The 21,060-nt window shown below is 46.7% G+C and overlaps 1 protein-coding gene across 1 annotated transcript; it reads right to left on the bottom strand.

The window, feature by feature from the left end:
- Positions 1–2,589: 2,589 nt before the first annotated feature.
- LOC149343015 (uncharacterized) lies at positions 2,590–15,604 on the bottom strand. Its single transcript, XM_089542279.1, has 5 exons — positions 15,488–15,604; positions 12,562–12,713; positions 6,091–6,158; positions 5,559–5,645; positions 2,590–2,714 (listed from the first exon to the last, which is right to left on the bottom strand). Exons 1-5 carry the CDS (start codon positions 15,602–15,604, stop codon positions 2,590–2,592), a joined length of 549 nt encoding a protein of 182 aa, XP_089398405.1.
- Between the last annotated feature and the right edge of the window lie 5,456 nt (positions 15,605–21,060).

Genomic DNA, 21,060 nt, shown 5'->3' with positions numbered 1-21,060 from the left:
ACCAGAAACCGACGCGTCGGTAGCCAGACTTGCATGCCCCCGCGTGCGGAGGAAGGTAGCATGTATTTTAAAACCTTTTGATTTTTGGACAGAGAGAACAGACAGAGAGTCTCTGAGAGGCTGCATCTCTTGCGCTTTTAAGTAGGGCACCACCCTTGCTGTGTCAACAGCAGGGCCGCTATTTCTACAGAATATAACCGTACCGTACCATTACGGTCACTAGACTGTACACTGAAGGCTCGATGCCTCCTCACCATTTTTCGATCCCATATTTGATGTTGTCATTCTCTGACGTTAAGGAAACGCTCGACTTCGTTGTCTAGAAGTATCATTGCCTTAGAACGGTATTTAAGAGCTTTACATATCTTTTGCACATGTAAAATCTATACTTGTTGCAGGCTGCCCGTCGTATACTCTCATTAGGTGAACTAAAGGTATGTAGTTATAGAGCACAAATTGACCGTCTGAGAGCTTATCGAGAGGCCGCTTTCGGCTACAAAATGGTTTGCTCCTTTAGCATTTTGTTACTGTCATTTGCTGCTCGCCGCACCTCGGTGGAAGATTTTCTTTCCCATTTCAGGCGAGACAAATATTTTTCTGTGTGTTTGATAGGCACGGCTATTTTTTTCATTAATGGTTAGGAAAGTTGGTGAGGCTGCAGTGCGAAGCTACACTAAATTTTATGCCGCACTGAATTCTTTCTTATGCCTGAGAGCTTTGCCACAGACACCGGTTCGCACTAAGGGCAATTCCAGCTAGTCAATGCCGATCGCGCGCACTACTGTCTGCATTGTCGACTTTAATTTACACTTTGTGGATGGCCCTACGAATAGCTAACACCCTGAAAACAGAAACCGTACAGAAAACTCTGTCGCGTGCCACGTAGGAGTTCAAAAAGTTTGTATTATTTTTCAGACGTAGCGTGAAGGACCTTGCCAGAACTCATATTGTGATGAAGTTTGCGCCAAAAACGAGGACCAAAGTAGGAGAGAAGCCATGTGTTTTTCCATAAAGTTTTAGTTGCGAAAAAGCGCTCGTGGTGTGTTTGCTCTCCTACTTTGGTCCTCGTTTTTGCCGCTAAGTTCATCAAGAATAAAATTCAACTCGCCCAACTTTCTACCTTACTATTCGTATCGCTTCAGAAATAAAGCTATTGCAGCAATACCATTTTGTATTAACATTATAGCGTTAAAGGAACCGTTCACCAAAAAATCGTGTGTCGGTGTTCTCTTCGTTTATGTTGTGAGGAAAAATCACAGACATGGCACTGGCAGCTTGTCCCTAGAGAGCAGCATAGGAGGCATATGGTCTATTTAGGTAAGGTGACCTTGAGCGTCATCACTACCTGCGCATCGGATAGGTAGAAAACTCCCCACCGTAGAAGGTGGCACATCAATTATTAACTGGTCGTTCGGGAACACCAACCTGGGCCGCACGAGTCCCACCACTGGTAGCACCTGCAATCGTAGGGCAGTGGCGCATCGTTTAACCGCTGCACCACTGCGCCAGGAAGGATATGAAGATTATCAGGGATGTATGAATGTAAAGTAGAGAATTTCCTTCTGCATATATGGGAATTGACCCAATACGCTATCGTGTCATACCCTCAAGGCGGAGCTTAATTATCCTCTTGAGTTTTTTATCATCGCCCGACGCTGTGGCTCAATGACTGGCTCAGTGCATCCCAAACCCAAAACCTGATCCGTTAGGGCTCCATGCTGTACAGCTCAAGTCCAGAGGACCGCAGACAGCTGGTTCAGCGGCCGCAGAAAATATCTAAGTTAGTAGGAGCCTGGAACTGAGGGCTCCTCCCAGTTTGAGAGCCGCACAACTCCTTGCTGAATAAAGTTTACCACCAGCGCCACCTGCGGAACCCTACCCCATGAAAAACAGGCATGCAGCTGGGCGCCGTCAAAGCAATCTGCGCGCAAGTATGGTACATTGTTGACTGCTTACGAGCCAACACTAAGAATTTGGGACATGCGTTTCTAGTTGCCTTGGCCGCCACCCGGTGCCGCATTGATTTCAACATTTCAACGTACCGCGTGGATATCATCCGTGACTTGAGAAACAGATAGAACAGTCGTGTGGCTGAAGAAGAGAACGCGGTAGGCTCCTAGGCCTAGCGATACGGGCTCCGCACTGTCGCTAATTCTCGGTAATGCGCCTCCGCTCGCCGAATGCATGCTTCTTACTCGTTTATTGGCACTTCGAACGAAATGCCCGTTTGTTTGAAACCCCGGTCAACCGCTCAGTACTGTCTAACAGAGGCCCGGGCATACTGAGTGTTCTGATAAGCACTTATGGTTCGCCCAAGAATTTTGTCATGGTTCACAGCTGCTCAGAGACAGAGGTGCCGACGCGAGAAACTCATGCAGGTACCGGAGTTCGAGACTGCCGAATGGTAGCAGAAAGAGATTGGTTCTTTTGAAAGACCTTATGTTTATAGTTTTCTCCGCCTACCCGAATATCTTGACTGCCATGTGTCTCGCAACAACCTTTATTTCATTCACTGTGAGAGACCGCCAAAGAAATATCAACGGAATGATGTTAGGAGGCCTCTAAACGTTGCAATACTCCAGCGTCTTTCTACATATCGCCGCAGCTGTCCTCGTCGTACACCAGCTCACTGTAGCCGCAGATGTCCTTGAAGTTGTCTGTGCACCGCTGCGGGAGGCGATTCTTCACTTCTTCCAGCACCCACATCATGCACTCTGCGGTGGAGAAGAAAGATCACTTTTTGGACCGTTTTCACAGAGAAACGTGAAGGTTTAGAGAATTGACGAGCCATGACAGAAAGCTTTCGAACATAACTGCTTTCTAATAAGGGAGTAATTACTCATTGGCATCCACCCAAGCGCAGCCATACGGCTACAAAGGAAAGCTATACAGCTTTCTCAGAAACTTCGCAGTTAAAGAAAAATTCGTCCTGGTCCGTGGTTCGAACCCGGGACCACCGCTTCACCGGAGCAGTAGCTCTGCCAACTGAGCTAACCGGGACGGCAAGCTTATGGTAGGGCGAGAGCGAATTGATCAATAACTCGAAGTGGGAACAGTGTTGACTAAATATTTAGGGGAATCCCCCAAGGTGGAGTAGATTTGTATTAAGGGAGTAATTACTCATTGGCATCCACCCAAGCGCAGCCATACGGCTACAGCCGTATGGCTGCCGTATGGCATCTGTGAGCAAACATCTGCCACAATTTTCGAATAGAGCGCCCCAGGGAAGCAAGCCCTCGTTCTGCGATACCTCAACTGACACGTTGGCTGTTTGAAGCGCTACATTTCATGCGACCATTTCATGGCTGCCTAGGGAGAAGTGTGGCGCCTATGATGAACCTATGTTGACTGCGCACAAGATGTAGGAATGATATATATAAGGCGCGTGTTCAAACTCGCGCAGCGGACACAGCTGGTTTCATTCGACTGGTTCCTCACTCAAAAACCCCTACTAATAACGAATATCCTTGTCTGCGCCAGTGCTCCGGTCTTGCAAACCTTCATCGTAGTTAAACCGAGGCCTCACTTCGAATAATTTTCTGCAATATTTTGAGGCTTTGTATCACCGTCACCAACGTAATGATGTTTCACTTACGCGCCATAAAACAACATTATTATTTTCTACAATAAGGCGAACAATCAAATAAGCTGCAATAAGGCAAAAAATTCAGGGGGCTCTTTGACTGTCTAAAGTCCGTAGAGGCGAAAGCGTTTTCCGCACCACTTTCGCTGCGTCTGTGGCACTGGTGGCGTCACATATAATTGAGTACTAATTAATAAGTGATATGAAAAATCACTAATTAATGGTTAATTAATGATTAATGCCTGAACACTAATTAACTGCTAATTAATGATGCTTAAGCTTCGCCTTTAGCAGTGGAACGCGACAGCGTGTTGTAGCGCTGCCAGGGAGTCCACGGAACGCCACCACCCGTTCGGCGCGATGCTTTGCCCTTTGAACGCAACGCTTTTTGAGGAAAGGAAATGGCGCAGTAATTCTCTGTCATCTCGGTGGACACCTTAACCGCACCGTAGAGGAAGGGAGGAAGTGGGAGTGAAAGGAGACAAAGAGGGACCGTAATGAAGAAAATGAAAATTGTATTTGAGGAAAGGAAATTACGCAGTAACTGTCTCACATATCTCGGTGAACACCTGTCAAAATTCAGGGGGGCAATTTTTTTACTTAAAATGTGGTCACTGATGTGTGGTTAAGATGTTAAGCTTCGCCTCTAAGAGTGGAACGCGACAGCATCTTGCAATGCTGCCAGGGAGCCCAGAGAACGCCATTGCCCATTCGGTTCTACGCCTCGCTCGTCAGTTTTTTGAGGAAAGGAAATGTATCCGTCTCTCATATCTCGGTGGACACTTAAACCTCACCGGAAGGGAAGGGAGGAGGATGGGAGTGAGCGGAGACACCGCATTCATTAGACGTGCCTTTGTTCATTCCAAACTATCGAGCTGGCATGGCCGAGAAACTTTTTAACTGGTAACGTCCCGGTGTGTAACTTAAAAAAGAAAATCTTTCTTAAAAAAAAAGAAAAAAAAAAGAATTCTTTTTACTGTGGGGATCGAACTGCTTAATTTGTAAACAGCCTGAAACAATAGACCATGTTTTTTTGCATTGCTGGGAAGGGGTTTATTTTTGGGACGTGTTACAAAGGACCATAAAGAAGAGCTACCACTTGACGCGCACGGAATTCGCTATTTAAGCACTGATAATGAGGATGGGGCACCTTTTGATCTCATAATGCTCTTGGGCCTCCACTGTATATGGCGCTCCAGAATGGCAGGCTACCATTGTGACAAAGACGCACGAGCGGCCCGAATTTATTTTCGGGAAAGCATGGACTGGTTTTTTGCAATCCAAAAAGCAGCTGCGGAGCCTCCCGAGTGGCTCTCAAGACTAGAGCCGTTGTGTATGTTGCGGGAATTTTAAGCTGACGTAGCCAGTCTCGTGCTGGCTGACCACGACAGTGTCGTATGTATATAGCGTTATGTGTATTTTTGTTGTGCAATGTCATGAGCCAAAGACAGGCAATAAAGAAAAAAAAAAGCTGGCATGGCCGAGTGGATAGCATGCTCGTCTCGCACGCGGAAGACCGGGGTTCGATTCCCGAGCTCGACCAATTTCCTACTCGGTTTTATTTATTTGTACGGCCTGACTAGAAAGTTAAATAGGCTAATTAGGTAATTATCAATTAACTAAGCTCAGTCCCACTGACTTGGAGCATCACTATATGATCCCTTCAGTTGGTTGCATGGTTACTAGCCAAAGTACAATTGGCCCCGTTTGAAATTCGCGCACTGTGACGTCTCGGCTGTTTCGACCAATTGAAAAGCGTGACATTTCTGTCGACAACTGCTGCTTACAACGATAGACATTAAAGGCTTTCGCCTTAATATGAAAGACGGCAATCCCTGTTTTGAACATCTGTCAAGCAGATTCAGCATGCAGCTGCCTAAAGTGTGACCGCAGTATAATTGACGCATGAAGAAAGTGCACAAACACTTTCATGATAGCAGAGAACGCGCTGTAACATTTTAGTGTGTTTACTTACGTTCGACCCCTTTGTACGGAACGGCGAAAATGACGCATTCCTTGTAATCCGTATAAAGGTACTGGACAGTCTTCCACTGGCCGTCCCCTGTAGAGAATCAGCAAAGCAAAGTGATTTTAATGCATTCCTGAGGTACGGTCACATTCCCAGTACATGTTCTCGCCGTTTAACGAGGCCTGTGAGGAGTAGCGCCTTGAAACACAGTGCCTCATAATCCTGTACCTTTACGCTAAGAAATTAACGATATTAATCCCACTTGTGCAGGTGTGCTACCTCACTACACCTTGAAAACATTGGGTTACGTCATGGAATGTGCTCAGATATGCCTTGAAGGGCGCTTTGGTTCAAGAGAAGGTTTTGTTATCAATAATGCTGAAAATGTTATACTTCAAAGTGACACTTTAAAAATAAGAATGCTCATTTTTGGTCAAGGCTATGACTAATTGACTGTTGTCCACTGGATACAGGTTTTGAGACATAAAAATTACTGTGGGCTCTCTTTAAATGCGAGTGTATAAAAAAAAATGCTTACAGGTGTCTACAAGATAGTCAACCGTGTCCGGCATTGGTCCAGTCTTCAAATGGTAGGTAATGTTCTTCCTGAAAGGAAATTAAGTAATTGCAGAAATTTAGCTTCCCGATTTGCGATTTCGCATGTACTAGCAAAAACGCTATCAAGCTTGGCGGCCAAATTATTTGAAGTGTATTACAAGTCTAGTTTTATGTTCTACAATAAACGGAAAAAAGAACCGGCCGTGAACCTGCTCAGACATTTCGTCCATGCGGCGAATGCATGTTCAGCATGAAAGCAACGACTCCGAAAGTGAGTGAAGCCTTCGCAGAGAAACTTGAAGACCGGTCACACAGCAAGAAACTGTAAAATAAAGTGCCGCGGTTGACACTTCACTCGCCTTTAGAGTGGAATGCTACAGCATTAGAGATCTCTATTGTTGCTGCTTTGGTGTATCGGTGTCAAGTTTATGCGTTTCGGGGCAGCTCGTCAACACACACTCGTCAACTTTAGCCGGTCCACATCGATCACACAGCCGAATCAGCAGCTGAGGTCGCAGGGTAGCGTGACTTCTCCATCCTGTGGTGCTAGTGGTGGCGAAAAACTTTAATACTCAAAGAGAATATGGGGGTCAGATAACCCCATTGCATGGTCGATATCCTTAGTCCGGGACAGCGCACGAGGAGGCCCCGTCTCATGCTCGCTTTATTAGAGCCCTTTGGTGCTCCAGTGTAGAGCCGTTGAGGAGGGCAGTCTCCCATGCCTCTCGGGTAGGAGGGCGGGGGGGATGAAGGTGGAACGTGAGGATTCCAAGTACATGCCCACACCATGTGAAAGATGTCGCAGACCTCTCCACAATGTGCGCAGCACCAATGTATGTTCAGATCAAAGTGTTTTTCAATGGCAGGACAGTGAAGAGTTCCTGTCTGCAGTGCCGTTTACCATCCGCCACCCCGGGCACGTTTCTATGACGTCACAATGTCACGTGGCCTCTCTCGACCAATCTTGACTTATATTAGCCTGCCTCAGTGAACAGCTTTCACACGATGTGGAGAGCTGGGCAGGTTGCCACGGTGGGCAGGTTGTGATGACGTGGCCGGGTCACGTGACGTCCTTCCATCAACGACAGAATTTCATTTCGGGTGTCTGTGGGGTTCTGGTTTGGCAACTGGAGGACGCTTAAGTCACTTAATTGTGGGATGAGATCGAATCAGAGATCTCCATTTTTGCTACTTTGGTGCTTGTGTTGTTCTTTATGCGTTTCCAGGTTGGAAATCACGCCGTCGCCACCACTCAACCGGTCCACTCCATTCACACAGCTGAATCAGCATGTAGCGGTCTGAAGGCTATGTGACCTATAAATGAGGTGCGCTTGCTGCCACCGTGGGCACATTGTGATGTCACAAGGCCACGTGAGCTCTCTCAGCGAACCACCAAATTAGTGCCCCTCTGCCAAGATTGGCCGGTTGTCTCACGTCACAAGGTCACGGGACCTCTCAATCCGGTGCGCTGGTTTCCAACTACCTTGATGCGTGTCGTATCGTATCGCGATGTCTGCTCGTGGCTTGTCGCGTTCGCCATGCCTTGCTGCGCATGCGCCGGCGTCTCACGAAATCTATTTAACTCCGTGCGGACGCCATGCATGGTTGTTGTTGGTTCGAGGCTGCTAGTGAGCACCTCGTAATAAGGCGTCCCGTGTCCTGGCCGGCGTCTGGCTCGTCTGGTTACAACAATGCGCAGGTTTTGATGACGTCACTAGGTCACAGGCTGCTCTCGATTAATCAGGGAATTTCGTCTCGGACATCAGTGGCGTTTTGGTGCTGCAACAACTCTAATGCTACCGCATGTAAAAAGGGAGCTTTTGGTCGCGTAATACAGGGTTCAGTGATTGGCTACCGTTGTGCTTTAAAGCACAGACATAAGCAAATCCTTCCGGCTATCATATTGTAAGAGCTCTCTTGTAGTAGCACTTTTGTGAAACCATTTTGCAGTTAAGCCTTTTCCCTACAACGAAGGCAGCGAGAAGATTTTTTGCAAAGCATATTGCAGCGAAGCGCTCTTGGGTTACTGTTTCGCTCTTTCGATATTCTCTATCGTCTTTTTTTTTATTACGGTGACCAGCGGGCTTAGTAGCTTTCTTGCTACGCAAGACGCGACTCAAAGCTCCAAGGGCTGGTCATGACGAAGCTGTAAATTGCGAATTCTGTGGTTTAACGTCCGATGCCATATGAGAAATTCGCCTCGATCAGAGCACAGCTGCTGTTACCAGGACGGAAACCGCAACATGTGGATCAGAAATCATGGTCAAACTTTACAAATCGTTCTAGAATACCGCCTGTGTTTCAATTGCATTCTAACACCCACATCTCCCGGTTTTCTAGACGACTGAGTGACTTCGTTTCCGGTCAACAGAGCGTTATATAAAGTGCAGGGTGTCCCCATCAGAAAGCCTTTTTAACGCAACAGCGTCAAGGAGCTCGTGTTGCAGAAAATCTAGCGTCGTCGTCAGCATTGTCGTTGTCCTTTACCATAGAATCATGAGAGAAGCAACCTGAGAGGCAGGTGGGTCACAAAGGTCACGTGAACTTAAGGTATCATCACAACCTGCCGCAGATTTTGAGCGCACTGCGCGATGTGGCAACTGTCACTTAATAAATCGCTTTGAGAGGTTGTCCAGAAAGAGCAACCTGGGCCGGACAAACCCCACCAGCGGCAAGACACTACTAACACCGTGATTACACTTACGCGGCTCTGGCGTCCGCCAGCCTTTCGTATGTGGAATCATGGTGTTAGTCCTCTGCTGTTTGAGGACTCTCTGCAAGGTAAACCTCGCTATCTTTTGAATGGCAGTATTTGCGTGACAATGCAGCGTACGCGACAAAAATGCCTGACTACACGAGGTGTTTTCGCGATTCGGGGAAGCACCCAGCAGATAGTGCGCCATTTGTTTGTATGTCCACCTAAACAACACACTTTTACTGTGGTGTTTAAAGAAAGCCTCTCGAAATTACGCAGCCCCCTTTGTCGCACTCTGCTCCAAACCACTCGACAACTGTTACTGAACGACCGGCTTCATGGGTACTTTCTGAAATGAGGAAAATATTTCTGAATGTTTCGTTTAGGTGTGCTTCCATGACCTACGTTCCCATTCTGTACGCCCAGCCTGCAATCACCTACACGCGCACGTAACACGGTGTTTTAAATATACATTGCCTTCTAAACGGCTTCTTATACCTTCGCAATGTGTTCTAGGATAAACTTGGTTATTCTTCAAGATGGGACGCATCATATATGCAGTGTGAAAGCAGAAAATTGCTTTGAAAACTTTTGTGTACATTTAATATTATGGGTACCAGCCCTACCCTTCACCCTCAGTCGTCCCAGCCGGCAGCACTGGCTTCATAGAAAAACCGTTCCCTGTTCCCCGGCTTTCAACGAGTGACACATGATGAGAGTTCAATATGAATGGCCTTTCATGACATGATCTTCGCGTTTCTACAGGTAGCCTCTTAACTGACGCTGCGTGCGCTTTCCTTTGTTAGCCTACCCAATGCACTTCCAATCACCTCTCTAATTCGAATAGTCATCGCATGCCCATCAAAACCTCCTTCAAGGACTTTTTGTGTCGCTCCGGGATACGAAGAGAGCCTTAATACTTTGCACGATTCGAGTCACCACGGGCGTTTCTTTACATGAAGCTTCTGATGGTGTGAAAAAAATTCTGGCCAAACTAAGCTACCGCATAGCAAAAGATTTGGTGATAAGAGCCGTTGCACAACGTTACGAGGCTGCTGAAGTGTTTTTGCTGCGTCTGAGTCTGTCTCCTGTTGATCTACACTAATTAGGCCCACAAGCGGCACACCTGTGAAAGCGCAAGCGCGAAGAATGGCTTCCGCATCATACATAGTACTGCAGCTTATGCGCCGGTTTATAGGACACCGCTCCATGCATCACTGCGTTTTACACCACCTTGTTGTGGCTTAACAAGTGTTTGTTAACAAGGGCTTGTTGTGGCTTGACAAGTCACTTTGGGACGTTAAAAACCAATAACCAAAAAACAATAATCGATCACTCAAATTGCTCGGCTACTGGGTAATTATTTTGTAAATAATGTATATAGCTCTTTCCTTCACATAAACACGTCTAATAAAAACCGTGCTGAAAAAAAACGGGACCTTGTGGTAGCGCATCCGCCTGGCATTCGGGAGGCGCTGGGTTCGATCCCCAGTGCCCCCGGGTACCCACCGATTTTCCAAGGGATACAAGATCTCCCCCGGCCTGGTGCTCCGCTGTTCTGGGATGAGATGCTCGGGAAAAAAGGGTATTTGACCAAGCCGTTATGTTGACGGGTTAGTAATTCGTTCCGGCGTCAAGAAACCCTAAATCCGCTTCAAGCTGTAAAAGCCACTTGGGGTCCTTTTTCCATGTGTCTCTTTATGCCCACAGTGACGCTATTTGAAGAGTCAGGCTCCTTTTCCAAGCCCTACAACCATACAGGAAGCCGAGCACCAGGCGGCCGTATAGATTTCTCCCATTTTTAGAAAACCAATGGGTACCCAGGAAGCAGCGGCAGTCGAAACCACCGCCTCCCGAAGCCTAGGAGGGTGCTCTGGCAGCGGCCTCGGGAAGAGCAACAAGGGTCTCCCAAGCACTACCGATGGCTGTAGGTGTGATAGGGTATAGGCGCACGGCTCGAACGCTGCACAAGACCTCCTGGAGAGGTATTACGACTCATAAAAATCCATGAATGCAAAGTCGAGAGTCACCGATTCCGCTTATATTGCCATTAACTCTGTCGTGTCACACCCTTAAGGCAGTGCCTAAGCGTCCCCTCCAGTCTTTTCTCTCCATTTTCTTCCTCTCTCCCCAAAAATGCCTCTCTATTTTGTCATTTTTTTTACTTTCTCTCTCGGGAACGTTTGGATGTGGGCCAAAATCTACAATGGGCTCCAGTTACACGAAAACTCAGGGTGGCCTCCAGATAACAACACTCTCTGTAAGAGGCATACCGACTCAGCAACCAACTATCGCTGGCTACAAATAATTTTATTGAAGAAAACGTACCTTTCCGCTAGCATCCTTGCGGTTTCAGGGATTAAATTAACGCCTTTTTCAGCTGAACCTACAACCGAATACTGAATGGCATTAAACTTAAAGCAGTGTTCGCACGAGTGATGTATTACTCCCCAGATCAGGGCGACAGCAAATCAGGAGGCAAAAACGGGCTGCGCAGTGACGCATGATGTGGCAGTGAACAGAAGACCGTTTCCTTGCTTCTCTGGCAAGCTTCCAGCCAGCTGCCAATCCGGGGAGATGCCTGCTGGGGCGTTCTCATTTTGTCGCTCGTTGATATGGTAACTGGTAACTAAGATGTCCGCCTCGGCTCTCGACTGCCCGTATTTGTGCTGCAGCGAGAAGTGAGTTTTCGAAGTCGGCGACATCAGGCACATCCCCGTCGCCAGGCTACCCCATGTTAATATCGCTCAATTTTGCATGACTTTAATGTAGCATTTCACTTGTAATAATGCATCGTAGGATCGAGGCCACGACATTCACTCAGTTCATAAAATTGTGTTCGCGCATGCAATTTGTAAAACCTCGTTGTATCTTCATATTACAATCTTATATCGTTAAGGCTTCTTTTTTGCCCAATTCGGCACTTGGTTGACTGGGTACAAAGCACTTCGTGTTCTGTTCTCAGAAACGGTTACTTTGCATTACTAAAATTTTCACCGAATTCAGAAAAACACAGTCAATGAGTACTCGTAACATGACTACCTCAAAGTGTCATGTGACAAAATGGTTTTCCACCCACTGAGTGACTGAAATATCCCACACCTTCGTAACATCAAGAGAAATCAAGTTCGAAAGGAAGCAGACCTCGGTTAAAGGGACTTTGAAGGAAACGAGAGCGACATATCTAAGATAAGATATATGTATCACATCTTCCCTCGAATCAGATCGGGCCATGGTGAGGGAGAGAGAAAGATTCTTGCTAAGATTGAGAGAGAGAGAGAGATTGTTTTACAGAGAAACCAGGAGTATTGCGCCTTGTTTTCTACCCACTTTCGGGAGGAAAGTAATAAATTTATAACTGGCATTAGCGAATTAATTTTTAACCGGTTCTCATACGGGTGAGCTGTCGAAGTACGTGACACCTCGAGTTACATTGCCCACTCCCGGCAGATGTACTCAAACTGAGCACATATGTACATTCAGTCATAAGCACTGCACTCATCGCCTATCGTTGCAGTATATGCAACCTGCAGTTTCTTAAAAATAAAGCAGAAAGCGGGTGTCACGCTAAAATCCTTGTTTCATAATGGTGTGTCGATAACTGTTTATACGAATGGCCTCTCTTGCAGCATGAGCATATCAAATGTACAATCAAATCTTCCATTGATGAAGGTATCGTCTTTGATAAAATGACTTTCTGAGCAATGGCTCGTTAATACAGCCGACGTAGGAATACCAAGAATGCACCTTGCTCACCCTGGTTCTCCATTCTGTCCTTTCAAGAACCACACGTAAGTCGCTTTCTGGGACTGCTTGTCGTAATCTGTCCGAACGGCTGTTGCGCAGTCCAGATCTCCATCCAGATCTTCGTCAGAAATGATGGTGAGCGCCGTAAATGCATCTATTAGCTGCGGCAAATCCAAAAACCATAAACAGTTGGGTTCAAATAACCACTGTGTTCATTGTCATGAAATATATATTATAACTATTAATTATAATAATTTGAATTATAATTCTTATTATATTTGTAATTATAATTATTATAATTATTTATATGATTATTGAAGCACTGCAGTGCAAAATGAAGATAGCCAGGCACGGAGTGGCTCTAATTGATTTGGCATGTAGGTGGATCTGAAGCATCTCAATTTCTTTAAAAGCATTTAGACTAGATTTAGGGATGATGAAAAAAAATTGGTGACAGAGGTTAGAGACATGCGATACTCTGCTAATAAAGGTTTTTGCTACGTATGAATCAATTAATTTGAGTAAAATTCTAAAAAGTCTACCGGTGTTTTAAAAGCCATACCGTACAGTTATTTCCGTCACTCCTCTCCTTTTATTGTCTCCGACCTTCTCTATTTGTTCTGAAGGAAATTTCTCCGCTTTGCATAGCACGCCATTGCCGCTTACATTACTCGAAGGAAGGAAAGCTAAGCTTCTCGGTTCAAGTTGCAATTTCCTGCTTCCCCCAGAAAAATGTTTTGGAGCTGCAGGATTCCTTTTTAGAGCCAAGTTGCTTTAGTCACTGCTCAACAAAGTCACACGTTTCTCTTCCCTTAGTAAGCTTCACCGAACTCCTTCCTTTCGTTGGTACAGAAATGCTCAAAAACCAAAAAGAAAAAAGGCAGTTTAGTGATTGATTGATTGATTGATTGATTGATTGATTGATTGATTGATTGATTGATTGATTGATTGATTGATTGATTGATTGATTGATTGATTGATTGATTGATTGATTGATTGATTGATTGATTGATTGATTGATTGATTGAAGCATATTTATTAGCGAATATTCTTAGAACATTCGGGTGGGCCGCCTAGTCCGGTAGTCCATTGGCTGTTGCTGCTGCGCTGGCCCTCCCCACCAGCCAGTGCTGACGGTCAGGATCATCGTTGAGCAGAATAGCCTCCCACTGCTCCTCTGAGGGGTTTGGAATATGGTCAACTAAGGGAATAAATTGGCATGCCCACACCATGTGGTAGATGTTAGCTACCTCTCCACAGTGTGGACACTGCGGAGAGTACAGTGTAGGGTACCACTGGTGTAACTTAGCTGGCGTTGGGTATGCGTTGGTTTGTAGTCTCCTAAGGGTGTTCTCTTCTAACTTATTGATGGATTTATGTGGTGTTAAGTACTCTTTCCTGGCTGTTCTGTATGGCGCGAGATTGTCAGCATACACTGCTAAACCTATTGGGTCGCGGCACCCTTCATGGTCATCAGGGAGGGCGCCCGGTATAGAAGAGAAAATAAGTTGGAAACGTACAAAGCAGAACGGCATGCTTTATACGACATGTTGCTATTGTGCGGCGCTGGCGTCTTTCGACGGCCTAATCACAAATGATAAGACTTGATCCAGTCAATGAAAACATAACTCACTCAATTTATTTACAGATTAAGTACAAAGAATCAATAGCCAACAACGGGACATCTCTCAGCGGCACTTTTGGGAGGCATCGCGCTCGCGCTCGAACAAAGAACTTCCGTTTTCGATTGGCCCGCAATGGTCTTGACTCATTTCTTTGGAAGACCAGAGAGCGAGCTTCCAAACGCCCCTCCCCCCGGCGCTCTGAAGCATGGCCAGAAGGTCATGTGAAGCGGTGGAAAGCGACCGATTGGAGACAATAACAATTCGCAAAACACACACACTTATGGGCGCTACGGTGAGTCCATCCTTGCCAGTCGCGTCGCAAGGCCGTGACACGACGTACCTAATACTCACTGCTTCAGCGCTTAAGGAAGGTGCACCTCGGTTTCCACTTTGGTGTAACGCCATCCCAAACGAAATGGAGCAGGCTAAGAAAAACAACCTTAGCGGGAGACCAGTACTGCTGCCTAGGAGGGTTAAAGCGCTACCACGAGCTCGAATAGAGGCAGCCTACAACCTGGTTCCTGCCCTTATGTCCGGGTCGGACATAGGGCGGGTAGGTAATCGAATCGTCACATGAACTTCAGTCTGAAAAAGAAAACTCAAATCCCATAATTTCAGAACAAGACCCGAAGCTTTCCTCTTAAGCGTAATTTTTTTTTAGTATCTCTCCCTTGAATAAAACAAGGTAAAGCGAAGTTTAGGTTCTGGCTTGAAGACCTCTAATTCGGGTTACGTCCTGAAATCAACACATGCACAAGCAAGTTGCAAATGGGAGTGGCTAAAGCTTCTCCGGGTACTATATGCAGCACACGAGATATTGTAGTCAACAGAGTCGTTTATTATAATTGACAGTATGTTAAGTTTCCCTACAGTTTTTTTTTTGTTCTTCACTTGCAGCCACTAACACACAGCTTTTTATTTTCTTTCTCAGTGAGTGGCTAATTTTTCCTGGATTCCCCACACGCGCCTAGAAGACATCTACCCCAAAAGTTTTCCCTTATGCTCAAAGACAACTTGACTGACACGCTCCTACAGCAGCTCACGTGCATGTATCTATATCTACGCCGCTGACTTCCTCTGAGTTTCCTGATGGACACAGGTTCGACTTCTACAGTGTTTACATTGAATTAGATGCTAGTCTGCTGCTTCGGCTAGCTATCCTACGGGTGACCTGCTTCTACTGCATACGGTTCATGTGCTGCATATGCAAACGACTCTCCTCGTAAGTTGCTACACTGGCGCAGGCAGAGTTCCAACGTCCTATACTGATGCTTGGCGCACACAGCCGTGTTGAACCAGCCGCAGCTTACATTCCAAGCATCTGGGAGATCGCGCGTTTCTTTGTTATTCGCTTCTGCGGCAGCCAGTGGGACCGACAATGCTAGAGCACATGCTCTGACCAGGAATAACGGAGAGGTCCGATGCATATTTGACGCTGTAGAACCGTTCCTAAGCCTTATCTACCGACTCGTACCTCCTTTATACAACGTGGAAACTTGGTGGGGTGACATTGAGCCCTGTCAAAACGCATCGACGCTTATTATTTCATTTGTGTTTCGTTACACGTTTCAATTACATCCAGATGGTTATAGTTTTAAAAAAAATCGAATCCTGGCTGCATAATACAAATTTTTCTTCATGCTGCTTTTGTGTCCGACTTTATGCTCTTCTTTATGATGGTCACCGAAAGAAATAAATTCATCTTGTATATGCGGCCTACGTGTAGCTCCAACATAAATTCCATACGCCTAGGTTGATAAAGAGGTTGACCTATTCCCTTAAACGACAGCATACAGTCATGCCAATTTTTTCCTTGCCCACAAGTGTACAGGTTGAGGAACTGCCCTAGCTGCTTTATGGTTGACGTACGCACTGCACCACTGCAGAAGTTAACTGGCCACATGAGACGGTACCGTATATTAACAGCATCAAACAATCAAAAACACGGGCTGAATGTACTCGAACAAGCTGTTCAGCGCTACAGATATGATTGTATGACAAGCGGTTAATAACAAATGCCTAAATATCGTCTGACCTGCTACAAGTCGGAATGGACGATGCATTAGCATACGCTAGGTCACTTATTAAGTGCACTCTCGAGTAGGATACTACATGCGACGCCTGCACTAATTATTCAAACTTTATTTTTTCTCAAGAGGACTCTTTCACGAGAAGTTCTTGAGTTGCGTGTCATCAAAATAACCTTTCCTCCAAGGAACCTTCAGCTTTTTTTAAAGATACAACTACTAAGCGATTCAAGAGGACCTGCACTTATACCACGACTCTGAGCTCTAGATGAGCGCGACAGAGTCAAAACTCTCTCGCCCTTAATTTTATGCTACGCACTGATGCGTTACCGGAGCAAAGAAAAACACACACATGATTGTGCTAGGAACGCAGACACTAAGTACGAACGCATTAATCAGAATGTCAGTTTTCCGAACAGAACTTTAATATTTAGGGGCACGGTTTGTACCTAAGGAAAAGCTGAAAATATGTGCGAAATTGAGTACATAGGAAACAACTCCTTTTAAAATATAGAAGTTAGCAAGTAAAAAAGAAAACATGGTCGCCATAGGCTTCAGACCCATTTTCTCTGCAAAGGTATGGTCTCTTCAGAGAAAAACAATTGCAAGTAGTCGCCACCAGTCCTTCATTTCTTGTAGGCTCTTGGTTTTATCCCTGGGATTGGCCAGAGAGATTTCTTATCACGCTGAGATTACCAGTATGCACACCCGTGATTGCGGTTTAGATGAGACAGCTTTCTTTATCCTTTTCTCATTCACCACTGCGTCTCTACTGCACCCTCTCTGATTTAGTGTGCTGGCCATCTGATCAGCTGCGGAGGTGGAGGCCTGTATTTACGCCGGCCTTAATATTGAGCAACCGAAAGGGACCTTTTTCCACCCAGTAAGGCAGACTAGGGTAAACATTTTTTGTGTGTATTCGGAAGCATGGGAAACACGCAGATATGAATTTTTTTCCAGCAAATGATGTGAATCTTGCACAAAACCGCCTAATCACAGAAAAGTTATTTTAAAAAAAAAACATGGTTGTTTTAATTTTTACAGTGTACAATAACTAGTTCTTGCAATTTAAACTCTAAAATTATCGCAGTTGTCTCAGGAGTAGCTAAAATTATACTTAATGCGCCGTGCTTCGATATTAATTTTTCTTTGTACCTATAAAGCTAATGTATTCTGTCCTTCTGCGTAAGACATATTTGTATAAATCCACAGTGCTATAAAGCACGTCTTAGCTGTATTCTGATGTACTATTCTGATAACAAGGTTTTCCGAAAAAAAAAACATGCTTTTATCTAAAAAAAAACAATTTTTATAAACTGTGTAAAGAGTAAGCTGAAACACCATTTGGATCCCAATTGTTGCGAGATGCGGCTACTTATTTTGAAAAATAGGCTTTTCGGGTTAACCAGATGGCTTCTGCGGCAGAATAATTCCCGCGTCAGCGGACATCACTAAACGGGTGAATAAAGCTAACTAGTTAGCCGGTTAACTAATTTCTGCTGATTACCTTTCCAAATAGCTTAGTTTAACACCAATTTGCCATTTGACATTCATAACCGACCGTTAGTAACAGTCATGTCGGTTTTTGGAATTTCGGAAACGCAATTGTCCTTGATGCTGTGGCGCAACAAACTGCCTACATCGTCAAATAATACACGATATTTGAATATCATGCGAACAATGCAACCCCTTTAGTGCACATAACTATTCTAAATCACGATATTTTGTCCAGCCTCAGGGCCTAGGGTAATCGGGTTTTCGAAAATCCCCTGCAGCATCTCATTTTACAGCAAAAGTTGGTTCTCAGATTTCCGTTGCCGAGCGTAACCCCCCCCCCCCCCCCGCGACCTTTTGAATGTGCCTCCCACTACCTTCGACGTCTATAAAAAGTTCTTCAAATACGCGCCCATCCGTTTAATATACAAAAATTGAGAATGTTTTGACATGCTGCATACTGCGAAAAACTCAAAGACAGCCGCATCGCCTGACTGCGCTGGTCACCTTTCACATATGATTCATGCATAGCTCAAGAGACTGCCGTCATCTGTGCTCGGAATGCTGAAAGAGCTCGCCTGCGTATGGGTTAAAAATACAGTTTTACGAAAAGGCGCGCGAAGAGTCGTATGCTCGGGCTTTTGGATATGCCACCGAGTCGCCTTGTGTTTTCGCATTTAGGCGCCTCTGGATTTCCTATCCCTCAAGTTCATCCAAGCGCCAAAAAAAAAAACATATTGGTAGGCCTAAGCTCAGCAGCTTAGCGCATTAATCTGCGAGATCTCTTCTAGTGGCCATTAGGCTGCGCATGGATAAGTGGGCTTTTCTATTTACAGTAACTACAAGCTTCGCTTGTTGCTTAAAATACGAAATATTTGCACTACACACTTTTGTCGGCCGCATCATATTCTTTAATTGCTTCTCTCAACTCAGAACTTTCACCTTGTGCTCGTGTGAGGGACTGTTGATGCAATCCATATCACTCAAACACGCGCACGCACACCCCTTCCCCCCCACCCACCCACACACACTGTGTTCTTGCCTTATCCAATCCATGACGAAATTTCCCATTTTCTTTAAATTTGGTAAACTCGTTGTCCCTTAGCTAGCATTCCTAATGGTTTTTATTGCAGTAGCTTGGATTATGGGGTTTAACGTACCAAAGCGACTCAAGCTAAGACGCCGTAGTGAAGGGCTCCGGCCTCTAGAATTTCGATGGAGGCGAAATTCGACCGCCATGGCCGGGATCGAACCCGCGTGTTTTGGGTCAGCAGCCGAGAGCCATAGCTCATTAAAGTAGCCTCGATTCAACCAGTGGGACGAGGAGCGGAAGCTGATGAATGTGTATTTCGCACTACACGATTCGGCGAAAACGTGGTCTGAGAACCACGTGGCGTCCTTCTCCAACTGGGGAGCTTTTCGCCGCGAGTTGCTAGCCACGTACAGCTCGAGCGAACGAAAGGAAAATGCTGAAATTGCCCTTCTCTCCAGGTCACAGCAGTCCAATGAGAATGTGGCCATGTTTCCAGAGGACATGACACGCCTCTTCAATCGGACCGACACTGCCATGCCCGAAGCTACAAAGGTACGGCACCTTATGCGTGGGGTGAAGGAGCAGCTATTTGGTGGCCTCATGCGCGATCCTCCGCGAACCGTCGCCGCCTTCGCCAAGGAAGCTACGAGCATGGAACGTTCCTTGCAGGAACGAAGGGCCCAATACGGCCGTCAGGCAAATGTAGTGGCCGCTCACTACGCGCCCTTGCCAGGCCCCGGGGACGAGGCGCTACGAGAGCTTGTACGGAGCATTGTCCGCGAAGAACAGCGACATCTCCACTTGGATGCTCCGTCGGCAAGCATCGCTTCCACAGTGGACGTCCTCCGTGACGAAATCCAGCGAGCGGTGCAGCGGCCACCAGTACCACTACCGGAGCCGCACGTCCTATCTTCCAGCGATGCCCTGCGCCGACTTGCCCCCGTGGAGCAAGCGTTTGGCCCCGTTGCCGGACCGCCACCACCTCACCGTTACTTGCGCCCCGTCGAGAAGCAGCACGACTTGCGCCCTCCTATCAGCAAAGCGCATGTGTGGCGCACGTCCAACGATCGCCCGCTCTGCTACCACTGCGGAGAGCCTGGCCATATTCTGCGGCATTGCCCGTACCGGCGTTTGGGTTTGAGAGGATTCCCACCAGACGCGCCTCGACCACACTATGGTGAAAGACCATACGACATAAAGGAGTACCTCGCCGCTCGCGTGCTGCCCCCAACCTCGCAGCAGCGCCAGTCGCGATCGCCATCCCCAAGGCGCTTCTTCGCCCAGTCGGCCCTCAACCTCTGTTCAGCTTAGACGCGCCTCCCCTCGCCGGGAAAACTGAAGACGGCGTCCTCTGGGGTAGGGCCGCCGCCACTGCACAGAGTCAACAGCCTCCACCCGACGATTCGACGCGACGACCCGGGCGGCGACCACCCGATACGACGACCTGATCGACGTGCTATGAACGCTTAGTTTCTGCTGAAATTTTAGTAACCACTGACAGTCATGTTGTGACCGTACTCGTCGATACCAGCGCTGATATTTCTGTGATGAGTAGTCAGCTGGCCACAACGCTACGTAAGGTTCTGACACCTTGGTGTAGACCCATGATCCGCACCGCCGGTGGCCATGTAGTGACGCCGATCGGCCTCTGCACCTGCCGCATCCAGATCCGCGATCATATTTTTGTTGGTTCATTTGCCGTGTCACGTGACTGTTCCAAACATCTGAATCTTGGCGTGGATTTCCTTCAAGAGTATGATGCGGTCATCGACATTTGGGAACTCATGGTATCTTTTTCCGCCCAGCGAGCCGTTGACACCAACACCGAGCCCAGCCGAGTAATGTTGCGCCTATGTGACGAGCACATAACGATCCCTCCGCGAGCCAGCAAGTTCGTCACAGTCGAGTGTAATGACAGCACCGGCACACTTGGCATGACTGAAGCAAACATGTCGCTGCTATTCGCTCGGCAAGTTTGTGTAGCTCGAGGCCTAGTAGAACTTGCCAACTGTCGCACTGATATCTTAGTAACCTTTACCCGTCAACCGCAACATTTAACGAAGACAGAGGTCGTCGCTTATTTTGACGAGCTTGGAGAGTGTACCAGGCAGTGCTCTTTGTCCACCACGTCACACCTCGTCGATGCGAAGGCTACAACCATTCCGACCGACGTAAGCCCTCACCACTTGGCCAGTCAGAAGCGCTGCGTAGAAAATCTCATCTATTCCTTCCGCGACTGTTTTGCATCAACTTCCAAGGTGCGACAGACGCCGATTACCAAGCACTGAATTATCGTTGCTGGAGACCAAAGACCACTATGTCAGCGCCC

Source organism: Amblyomma mixtum, chromosome 5 (genome assembly GCF_055824585.1).
Source record: "Amblyomma mixtum isolate Tamu chromosome 5, ASM5582458v1, whole genome shotgun sequence".
NCBI classification, from domain to species: domain Eukaryota; kingdom Metazoa; phylum Arthropoda; class Arachnida; order Ixodida; family Ixodidae; genus Amblyomma; species Amblyomma mixtum.
This window is presented reverse-complemented; position numbering and strand designations above follow the sequence as displayed.

What these genes read in the sequence shown, in the direction of transcription:
- LOC149343015 (XM_089542279.1), bottom strand. Translation starts at nt 15,604, where the DNA reads ATGCATCGGACCTCTCCGTTATTCCTGGTCAGAGCATGTGCTCTAGCA. An exon ending in GGACAGAATGGAGAACCAGG is followed by an intron (nt 6,159 to 12,561) that starts GTGAGCAAGGTG and finishes ATTTCCTTTCAG; the next exon opens with GAAGAACATTACCTACCATT. An exon ending in TCCGTACAAAGGGGTCGAAC is followed by an intron (nt 2,715 to 5,558) that starts GTAAGTAAACAC and finishes TCTCCACCGCAG; the next exon opens with AGTGCATGATGTGGGTGCTG.